Genomic DNA, 11,937 nt, shown 5'->3' with positions numbered 1-11,937 from the left:
TTGTTTAGTGCTTTGTAAGTCTTGGTGCTAGGTGCAGGTCCTCTCAGCTTCCTTGTATTTTTTATTTGTTATTGAATGTTTATTTTTGTGCTTTGTTTACTGCTTGGTGCTTTAAATGTACTGCTTTGTTTAGTGCTTTAAATGTACTTATGCTTCTTTAATGTTGTTGTGAAGGTGCTAAGTGCTTTGCAAAATCCTCTCACTTCCCTTCACCACCCCCCCCCCCCCACCCCCACCCCCCCTCCCCAATCTCTGGCCACCTGTGCTGATTTCTTAAGTCTCCGCAAGTTTTTTTCTGAACGTACAAAAGTGGCCACATATGCTGGTCTAAGTTAGTTAGGAGTAACTTTTCGCTGGTTAAACTTGCTTAAATGGCCAAAACAGGCGTAAGTGGCTGGTAACGCCCCCTTTTGAAAAGAAAACTGAACTTAAAAAAACAAACTGAACGAACTCACTTAAACTGAAACAAATTAAATGGGGAGAATTGCGATTTTCAAGATACTCCAAAAAATCTAGTTGCTCCAAAAAGATAGGAGCAACTCCTGGGGAAACTTGGGCCCATGGTCACCATTACTAATACTAGCTTTTTATTCCAGATTTATTTAATTAGCTGAATTTAAATTCCACAGCTGCCATGGTGGGATTTGAACTCACGTGAACGGATTATTAGTTCAGGTAGATGAGAGAAGGATTACCTACTGGACAAGAAATTTTTTCTTGCATTTTGTGATAGGCAAGAGAAATTACGTACATAAACAATGGAGATGTTCCTTTAATGTGCCGTCAATGAAATGAATAACAATTAAAAGAATGTACATTACTATTTATTAAAATTAGCATCTGGAACACATACTGGGACCCTGCAAGATTTTGATGCTTGAAGTACTGATGGTTACAGACTCAAAGTGTTGGTTGTGGAAGCAATTTGAAATAATAAATTAAGACTATCATGGAAGATGTTTATTGTATAACGTTATTTTATGAATTATCAGACATATTACACATTAAGAATGTGTTATTGTATGGCCCATTGTGAAAAGGTGAACATAGGTTAAAAAGGGTCATTCATCACGTAGTCACTCAGAGGCTGATGGTGCGTTGAGAGTGAGCTGTGTTTGGTTAAACAGTCTGTTTCATCAGTGCTTTGTGTGTTTCCTGCAGTGGAATCTCACCCTTCTTTCGCTCCTTTTCTTTTTCAGCTCCTTTTTTTGTTCTGGAAATAAATAAATCAGAAAACAACTAGTGATTAGAATACATTTATCATTTCTTACATTGTCTAATTTTTTTCCCTCGCCAAAGTGGCCATTCTTCATGTGAGCCCAGATAAAGAATCAAGGCCAACGTCTCATCTAAGCCAAGACCTTTTCTCAGCAGGCATAAAAACCCCCCCACAATTTCCCACGGGAGTTCGCTGGATTGCGATGACAAGTGGGAACCCCAGGGGTTGCTGAGGCCAATTGTAGCAGTTCTCTTACCACTCCAGTTGCGATTAGTTATCTCAAAAGAGACTGTGCATTGAATCCAGGTCCTTCCTGAATAGTGTAATGACATACTATGTGACTGGTGTATGATCCCTCCTCATCCTTCTCGATCTGTCTGCAGCCTTTGACGTGGTTGACCACAGTATCTAATATGTCCTTATTATACAGTACAAATGCACACGAGGCCCATACTAGAGAGAAGGTCACTCTGTGACCAGTCCTTTATTAGCCAGCAGTGAAGTGGAGAAGGTGGGCGGAGCTTCCCCTTTTATAACTGAAAGTCCAGGTTAGGAGTGTCTTTCACAAGTTCACCACCTCGTGGTCAGTGTTCTCATGGTGTACAACTTAGGTCAGTTTATACACGGATTACAAGACAGTTGAATACATGACATCACCTCCCCCCCAAAGTCTTATTGGGATCACAGGTTAAGTCTCTCAGGTGGTTTACGCTCCCTTGTAGAGCGCCTAAGTTGGGGCTCCGGTTGTTGGGCGCTGGCCTGAGTGTCTGCTGTTTGTGGTGCCTCAGGCCTGTCCGAACTGCTCAAAGTAACTGGGCTCTCCTCCACTTGGTTCCGGTGTTCGGTCAGCTGTGGTGAAGTGAAGTGAACTCTACAACATGTTCTTCCTCTGCTTCTTCTATGGGGTTGTTTGATCCACTTGTTTGCAGCAGTTGTGTCCATTGGTAAGTTTAACTACCAGAATCCTATTCTCCTCTTTGGCAATCACAGTGCTTGCGAGCCATTTGGGCCCTGCAGCGTAGTTGAGGACAAAAACAGGATCATTGACATCGATACATCGCGCCCTCGCATTCCTGTCATGGTAGTCACATTGTGACTGGCGCCTGCTCTCAACAATTTCTTTCATGGTGGGGTGTATAAGGGATAACCTGGTTTTGAGCGTCCTTTTCATTAGTAGCTCTGCGGGTGGAACCCCTGTGAGCGAGTGTGGTCGGGATCTATTGGCCAACAGAAGGCGTGATAAGTGGCTTTGTAGGGAACCTCCTTGGATTCTGAGTATCCCCTGTTTGATAATCTGCAATGCTCGATCTGCCTGGCCGTTTGAAGCCGGCTTGAACGGCGTTGTTCTGACATGGTTGATACCATTTCCTGCCATGAAGTCCTGGAATTCAATGCTAGTAAAGCATGGGCCGTTGTCGCTTACCAAGACGTCCGGTAGACCATGGGTGACGAACATTGCCCGTAGACTTTCTATCGTGGCAGAGGATGTGCTTGAATTTAAAATGTCACACTCGATCCATTAGGAGCAGGCGTAAAAAACATTTTACCCATGAAAGGACCTGTGTAGTCCACATGGATGTGTGACCATGGCTTGGCGGGCCAGGACCAGGGGCTAAGGGGGGCTTCCCTGGGCGCATTGCCTAGCTGGGCACACGTGTTGCACCTGCAAACACAAAGTTCCAGGTCTGCATCTATCCCTGGCCACCAAACATGTGAAATGGCAATTGCCTTCATCATGACAATGCCCGGGTGCTCATTGTGGAGTTCTCGGATGAACGTCTCTCTGCCCATCTGGGGCATGACTATTCGGTTGCCCCATAGTAGGCAATTGGTCTGAATCGAGAGTTCATTCTTGCGCCTGTGAAATGGTTTAAATTCCTCAGGGCATGCCCCGTACGTGGCTGCCCAGTCCCCATTCAGGACACATTTCTTGATTAAAGACAGTAGCAGGTCTCTATTTGTCCAGACTTTGATCTGACGGGCTGTAACGGGTGAGCCTTCGCTTTTGAAAGCTTCAACAGCCATGACCATCTCAGCAGCATGCTTGGTTGCCCCCTCGGTGGTGGCTAGTGGGAGCCTGCTGAGTGCATCGGCGCAGTTTCCGGTGGCCGGTCTGTGCCGAATTGTATAGTCATAGGCGGCTAACGTGAGTGCCCACCTCTGTATGCAGGCCGACGCATTTGCATTTATGGCCTTGTTGTAGGCCAAAAGGGACATAAGGGGTTTGTGATCTGTCTCCAGCTCAAATTTCCTGCCGAACAGGTACTGGTGCATTTTTTTTTACTGCATATACACATGCAAGCGCTTCCTTTTCTACCATCCCATAGCCCCTTTCTGCCTGGGACAGACTTCTGGAGGCATAAGCTACTGGCTGTAACTGACCCTTGGCATTAACATGCTGCAACACACACCCGACTCCATAGGACGATGCATCGCACGTTAAAACAAGTTTCTTACATGGGTCATATAGTGTTAACAGATTGTTGGAGCATAACAAATTGCGTGCTCTATCAAAAGCCCTTTCCAGACCCATTTGCGACCTAACAGCGTGCTCAATTTGGGAAGAAAGTGATCAAAATAGTTCAGGACCCCCAGGAACGAACGCAGCTCTGTCATGTTACAGGGTCTGGGTGCTCTCTGGATTGCTTCCATTTTGGACGCGGTAGGTCTGATCCCGTCTGCTGCTACCCTCATCCCCAGGAATTCTACCTCTGGAGCTAGGAAGACGCACTTCGCCTTTTTCAGTCGCAGACCTACCCTGTCCAGTCAGCATAGCACCTCCTCCAGGTTGTGGAGGTGTTCTTCCGTATTGCAACCCGTGATGAGGATGTCGTCTTGAAAAACCACCGTCCTTGGAATCGATTTGAGGAGACTTTCCATGTTTCGTTGAATGATCGTGGCGGCCGAGCGAATCCCAAACTGACATCTGTTGTACTCAAACAACCCCTTGTGTGTCGTGATGGTGGTCAGCTTCTTCGACTCACTCCCCAACTCCCTGGGTCATGTAAGCTGAAGTCGGGTCCAATTTTGAGAAAAGTTTGCCACCGGATAGCGTTGCAAAGAGGTCCTCCGCTCTCGGTAGTGGGTACTGGTCTTGGAGTGACACCCGATTGATGGTGGCCTTGTAATCGCCACATATCCTGACCGAACCATCCACCTTGAGCACCGGCAGGATCGGGCTCGCCCAGTCACTGAATTCGACTGGCGAGATGATGCCTTCCCTCAGCAAGCGGTCCAGTTCGCCTTCTATCTTTTCCCGCATCATGTACGGCACCGCTCTGGCCTTGTGGTGTACTGGCCTGGTGTCCGGGTTTATGTGAATCACTACCTTGGTCCCCATGAAAGTGCCAATTCCGGGTTGAAATAATGAGTCAAATTTGTCCAGGACCTGTGAGCATGACACTCGCTCCACAGAAGAAATTGCATTGACATCGCCCCATTTCCAGTTCATGACAGCAAGCCAACTCCTCCCCAGTAGTGCGGGACCGTCCCCCGGGACAATCCAGAGTGGCAACCTGTTCTCCAAATCTTTGTGGGTCACGACTACCGTGGCGCTGCCGAGCACCGGAATGATCTCCTTTGTATGTGTCCGTAGCTGTGCGTCAATCGGCAATAATTTTGGCTTCCTGGCCTTGGACGCTCACAACTTGTCAAACTGTTTGATAGTCATCATGGACTGGCTGGCCCCTGTGTCTAGCTCCTGGGATGCCATTGAGGAGCACTTCCATCATTATCGGTGGCGTCCTGGTGTATGAACTATATATGTGCTCCATATGAACTCGCTGAACTTCAGCTTCCAGCGAGTTCCCCCAGTGTCCATTTGGCCTTGTAGGACTTACATCGGACCCGTCCTCCTCATATATCAACCTGGCTGCAGGCTTCCTGCACATACACGCCAAGTGACCGCTGACATTGCAATTTCTGCAGGTATATTGCTGATACCTGCAAGCTCTGGCTGTGTGTTTGCCTCCACACCTCCAACATGAGCCGTTATTGGAGACAAAAGGTCCATTACCAGTCGATCATCTCTGACTGTCTCTGTAACTGTCCTTAAACACACCATTTACAGGTCTTGATGGCCCCATTACTGGCCGCATTATCCCTTGCAATGGCATGAATCGCCGTTCAGCTAGCCATTGTCTCTGTTGAATTCCCCCTTTGGGTTCGACTACATGCTCGGGCATGTCCGATTGCCCCTGACTGCCTGGAGAACTGTGTACCACGTTAACAATGCTGACTCCCTGTCCATTTGCTGCATTTAAACGAAGATTTTTGTCAAACATCATTCTGGTCCCTGAGATAAATGTTTGTGCCATCAAAGCCACCGTTTCCAGGGTCAAGTCTTTGGTCTCAATCAGTTTCCTGAAAACCCCAGCATGCCCGATGCCCTCAATGAAAAAGTCTCGCAGCATCTCCGCTCTGCATGCATCTGGGAAGTTACATAGGCTTGCCACGAAGGTCTGGAATACTTTGCCCTTCTCGCCTCCGGTGCGTGTAAAACTGGTGTCTCGCCATGTGCATGCTGCTCGCCAGTTTAAAATGTTCCCCGATCAACTTACTGAGCTCTTCAAACGTCTTGTCCGCCGGCTTCTCTGGCGCTAGAAGGTCCTACGTCCTGGATCCACAAACCGTCAGGAGATGAGCCCTGCGTTTGTCGGCCGAATCCTGTCCCAGCCATTCCTTAGTGACGAAACTTTGCTGTAGTCTCTCAATAAAATCATCCCAATCATCACCAACACAGTACCTCTCGTCTGTGCTGCTAGTGGCCATGCTCGCGTGGTTTAAATCCCAGTTTCTCGTCGCCAATAATATATCCTTACTATACAGTACAAATGCACACGAGGCCCATACTAGAGCGAAGGTCACTCTGTGACCAGTCCTTTATTTGCCAGCACTGAAGTGGAGAAGGTGGGTGGAGCTTCCCCTTTTATATCTGAAAGTCCAGGTTAGGAGTGTCTCCCACAAGTTCACCACCTAGTGGTCAATGTTCTCACGGTGTACAACTTAGGTCAGTTTATACACAGATTACAATGACTGTTGAATACATGACAGTATCCTCCTCCAATGCGTAGTCCAGCTGGGTGGGACTCGCCCTTTCCTGGTTCCATTCTCATCTCCAGCCAGAGAATCGCCTGCAATGGCTTCTCTTCCCGATCCCACACCATTATCTCTGGGTTCCCCAATGATATATCTTTGGGGTCCCTCCTATTTCTCATCTACATGCTGCCCCTCAGTGAAATCATCTGAAAACATTGACATCAGATTCCACATGTATGTTGACGACTGCCAGCTCTACCTCACCACCACCTCTCTCAACCCCTCCAATGTCTCTGGCTTGTCACGCTGCATGTCTGACATCTGGTGCTGGATGAGCAGAAATTTCCTCCAACTAAATATTGAGATCAAAGCCATTGTCTTCAGTCCCGCCACAAACTCCATCCCCTAGCCACCGACTCCATCCCTCTCCCTGGCCACTGTCTAAAGCTGAACTCGACCGTTCGCAGCCTTGGCATCCTATGTGACCCTGAGATGTGTTTCCGGCCACATATCCATTCCATCACCAGAACCACCTCCGTTATATCGTCCGTCTCTGGCCCTGCCTCAGCTCTGCTGCTGCTGAGACCCTCAGCCATGCATTTGTTCTGCAATTTAGACACAAGATTCTCAGCTCGTTTTCAAAGTGTTTCATCTCCACACTCTAAATTCTCCCTCTCCATAACAACCTTTTTGGTGTCTCCAATATTCCTATGGTGAGTACTTTCCCTTTCTGTTGTTTGTAAACTCACATATGCTCCCTGCATCGTGACTTTGCACAGGCTCCTATTGAAATTCATGCACTGTCACAGGTGCTGTCAATGCATGGCCTTATCTACCTGTTCAGGTAGAGATAAAATATACCGTGGCATTATTCCAAGAGCAACAAGTTCTCCTAATATTTTGACCAATGTTCTTCCTTCAGCCAACACCATCAAAAAATAACTTTTTTATTTAATTCCAAGCACAGAAAGGTTGTGAAATTTCCCTACATATCGACAGCAATAGCACTCCAAAAATAATGAATTGAATAGAGTCTTGAGGCATTTCTATCTGATACGGTGTTACAATGCAAGTAGTTTATATTTGCACTTCATCCCTGATGGTGTCCTGTACTATGAGCTTGGGCCTTTCTCTTTGGTTTCTCAATAAGAAAAGATGACCAATAATTGTTATGATGATACTTTGAGAAGATTTTATGTATAGCTGTATGTGCTGCAACCTGTAGTACTGTTACTAACAGTCCCAAACTCTGTCTTGTTTGAGGTCTACTCTTAAGAGTGAACCAACATTCAGCCCCATGAAGTGACTGGATGCAAGCTGGACCTTACAATTCCCCACAGACTCTGCTTGATTGCTATCATGCTGCTGTGGTAAATTGCCTGTTGGAGACCAGACACCTCCCTAAAATAAGAGAAAGGAAAAGATTAAACTGTTGGACCAATAGTTTTACTTCAAATATGGCAACCCTGCCTCGTAATAGTTTTCCAAGGGCCACAAGTGCAGAAGTGAACTGAAATGGCTCTAACACTACGTTGAGTACCCATTATTTTCTAATATATTGAAATCTTAGCTGTTGTTATTTAAATTGAGCCCTGAATCATCGTGAAGTTTTGACATTACAAACCTGCTTTCCACTTCCTCAATAGTGTCTGGTAAAGGAACGTTCAGTGTTTCCAGTAAGGAAAAGGCAGCAACTCCAGATATTATCGCCATTCCACCATATGTAGCCATTGGTAGAAATGGTATATAATCACCGGTCAGTCTTATAGCCGGTGCTACCATGGCTCCCGCCCGAGCCATCGCATTCACAAGTCCCAAACCCGTCTGTCTGCAAGGGGAAACAAACAAACAAACTAAGTGAGTCAGAAGTTGATAAATCATTTCACCTTCTAATAATTACTTTCTTTTTTCTCCTCGAATCCTACTGGGGTGTGGTACAAATTCCTTCAGTATGACACTCCCTAATATGTCTTATATCTGTAACTGTAATACTTTGATATACCCCACCCACTCATTGCAGCACTCTGATATAAACCATACCCCTGCCTGTAATACAGATGTAGCCCTCTAAAGTTCGAGAGCTTTGACTATTTGAGTTCAGAAGAATTTTGTGTATTTTTAAATTAAGATCTTGTTATTAAGTTAAATTAGGCTCACAAGGGATTAAATCCGCAACATACAGCTTTTGGGAATGGGAACTAAAATTCAGAAGAGACACCTGTCTCGAATGATGCATACTGCATACCACTTCCGATTGAAACTATGGAGGTTTGTTGCAGACATTCCAGTAAACGTGTACACATGACGTGTTGGAGTATCGTCATTCATGTAACCTCAAATTGTGATTGTCTAGCCACTCGTAGGAAGGTTGTAGCAGTTTTAATTAAAGGCTCGACTGGCCCAGCTGAGGTCACCTAACTTAGCACAGAAGGAGAAGGAAGGAAAATGAGTAAGATTGTTAAACAGAGGAAAGGTTGCATTTTTTGTACATAAATTTACAAAGTGTTTGGTGAGATATAAAAGTGTTAATAGAGACATGTCTTAGGCTAGGTTAAGACTGGGAACTGAACATTGGTTACAAAATATCCAGGAGCGACAGTGCAGGAAAAACAGAGGGGCGTCAGGCCTAGTAAAGGATTTTATTACAGGGCTAGATGTAAAGATGTACATGGGGATTGAGTTAAGATGGAATCCATATGAATAGAGTTAAAAAAAAGGAAGGGAAATGGTACATATCTTGGTGTGCATCATAGGCCACCAAGTAGTGGCGGTGAGATAGAGGGGGATATCTGAAGACAGCTCATTGAGATATGCAAGAACCACAGGACAATAATATTGCATGATTTAATTATCCAAAAATAGACTGGACTAAAGGTAAAGAACGTGTGCGAAGTGGGGAATGCCTTTAAGAATGCATCGACAATTTTGTCCAAAGTCAGTGGGCCGGAATTTGCCCTCCCAATAAGTCCTCTGGCTGCCGTAAAAGTGGCCGCCACAGGGCGGTGTGGAATTTCCACCGACTTGCAGCAGAATGGCCATCATTAGCAATATTCAGCTCAGCGTGGAGATCCGCCCCACTCCCTCCACTTACACCCCGCTCCTGCTGATACGTCATTAAAGACGTCATCAGAGCGCGCATCGCAATGGAGCCTCCCCGGGAGGGAAATTCACCTCCAAATGTTTTCCGGCCGCCGTTCGGTGCCCCCGACAGCTTTTTGTGTTGATGCACTCCTTGTTGGTCGGTGGCCCGGCCGCCCTTAAAGGGGAGATGGCGCTGCCGGCGATGCCATTTTATTTTATTTGTCGGCCGACAGCTATGGCGGCAAGACAATTAGTTCTGGGAAATAAAGTTGGGTAAATAACTGGTTTGAAAGTGGGAAAATAGCAACCACAATATAGTTAGATTCAATGTCAAAAATAGAAAACGATAATGAAGACTGCGATTTTATGAACATCGGCGTGTCTGTGGTGGGCGATGCCGCCGGCCCCCCTCTGAAATAAATTTCCCAAGATTGGGCTTGTTAAGCCCGCCAGCGCGTTTCCCGGCCAAATAGAGGAAGCAGGGTCTGGTGACATCATTTAATGACATCTCATTAGCTAGTTTCCTTAAAGGTACCATGGCCAAATTTATTTTGACATTTGTGCTGTCAGAGTTCTGAAGCTGCAAACACTGTCAAGCACTGCACAGAGTTCCATGATTCCCTCCAACACTTATGAGGGTGTCACAGCACACAGGGAGGTTGTCTTCCCTTCCCATGGGCGGAAGACACCTCCCCAGGTGATCAGCACAGCCTGGTTGCACATTGCAGAGGAGGGCACATGCAGGGATGTTGTCAGGAGGACCTGTGTGCAGTGCCACAAATGTTTCAATGATCTCAGTAGATCATGAAATGTTGGTACAAAGCTGCACTCATCCTCATCGTGCTGTGCCTCTCATCACATCCCCATCACTCTGCCTTCTCTACCCTACACCTGCACATGCTTACTCACACCAGCTTACTTTGCACCTCCACCCATCCCTCTCTACCTACATTTTCACATTCCCATGTCACTCGCCACCCCTCACCCAAGTGCAATCATACCAACTAACAACACATAAGGGTAGTCACTTGTGTGTTTTATGCCATTTTCATGTAGAGTTTCTCTTAATGTGATGTCATACATTGAAACCTTTATTTTCTTGGACAGATTTGTGTTCTTGGACAGATTTGTGTGCACCTTTGGAAGTGGCTTACTGAGTTGCAGTGAATGGCGAGACATAACGTACCCCCTGCAATAGTGATGAATGTGAAAGGAATGGCCTGGGCATTGTAGGGTTGCTATATGGTGTTGCTTCCTCGACCAGGCCAACATCCCCAGCACTGAAGCACTGACCACACTTGATCAGCTCCGCTGGGCAGGTCACATTGTCCGCATGCCAGACATGAGACTCCCAAAGTCTCTACTCGGCACTACTCGGAACTGCTTCACGGCAAGCGAGTCAAAGGTGGGCAGAGAAAATGTTACAAGGACATCCTCAAAGCCTCCCTGATAAAGTGCAACATCCCCCACAGACACCTGGGAGTCCCTGGCCAAAGACCAGTCCGCCCTAAGTGGAGGAAGTGCATCCGGGAGGGCGCTGAGCACCTCGAGTCTCGTCGCCGAGAGCGTGCAGAAACCAAGCGCAGGCAGCGGAAGGAGCGTGCGGCAAACCAGTCCCACCCTCCCCTTCCCTCAACCACTGTCTGTCCCACCTGTGACAGGGACTGTGGTTCTCGTATTGGACTGTTCAGCCACCTAAGGACTCATTTTTAGAGTGGAAGCAAGTCTTCCTCGATTCCGAGGGACTGCCTACGATGATGATGATATGGTGTTGGTATGGGGTGGTGCCAACCTCGCGCATCATGTAGCAGCCAGGGTATACAACGTCAATCTGACCATGGTGAGGCCATCCCTGACCTCCCGGGCAGTAATATGGTCGGGTGCTGATGCCCTGTGTCCGGTGGGTGTTAGACTGGATGGAGACTTGTGTAAAGAATCCAAAAAGCTTGGAAAAAAACATTGTTATGTTGCTGTAACAAGCTACTAATAATTTTAATTGCCTCCCCTGCCGCTGCGTGTCGGGACTGCCCAGCACCGACAGACCCGACATCTGGAAAAGGCACGTGGCAACGGGTCCACAGCGGTATACTGACCCACCCGGCCTGCCACCGATTGCGCCAACTGACTCCCCGCAATATCCAGCTGGAAGAGTCAAAGATCAGAATGCTGGACTGGAAAAAAGCAATGTTTTGTCAAAGAATGCAAGTACACATGCAATAGAAAGATTTAAAAGGGTGTGGATAAGTAGGGGTTTGGCCCCAGTAATTGTCCAGTAAAGTTAGCAAATAAATTTAACAGAAATGTTGTCAAAGAAGTGACTGAGTGGTGAGGTAAAGCAAATGAAATAGATGTAATGTATACTGATTTTCAGAAAGTTCGATAAGGGGGGAGAAATTCGGTCGCACCTCTGTTGCGGCATTAATCCAGGCGGAGCGGTACTTTTAGCGCCTTGACAAAGTTTGTGTCAGAATCGGTCGAAGAGCTGACCGGGGCGATAAATCAGCCGTTGCACACCAGAACTGGGAGGGCGCTAACAAAAGTTTGGTTGGTACATTTTATGGGCCCATTGCGCAAGCATAGAACTCCGAATCAGATCTCGT

At 46.8% G+C, this 11,937-nt stretch overlaps 1 protein-coding gene across 1 annotated transcript in view; it reads right to left on the bottom strand.

Moving 5' to 3' along the window:
- Positions 1-1,030: 1,030 nt before the first annotated feature.
- Positions 1,031-11,937, bottom strand: part of LOC139239475 (solute carrier family 22 member 6-A-like) — a 62,106-nt gene continuing 51,199 nt past the window's right edge. Inside the window, exons 9-10 of the mRNA XM_070868253.1 lie at positions 7,881-8,084; positions 1,031-1,213 (exon numbers count right to left, since the gene is read on the bottom strand). Of these exons, the coding sequence (XP_070724354.1) occupies positions 1,120-1,213; positions 7,881-8,084 (298 nt within the window). The 3' untranslated portion in view covers positions 1,031-1,119. The remainder of the gene's footprint in view (positions 1,214-7,880; positions 8,085-11,937) is intronic.

This window comes from Pristiophorus japonicus, chromosome 27, assembly GCF_044704955.1.
Source record: "Pristiophorus japonicus isolate sPriJap1 chromosome 27, sPriJap1.hap1, whole genome shotgun sequence".
Taxonomy (NCBI): domain Eukaryota; kingdom Metazoa; phylum Chordata; class Chondrichthyes; family Pristiophoridae; genus Pristiophorus; species Pristiophorus japonicus.
This window is presented reverse-complemented; position numbering and strand designations above follow the sequence as displayed.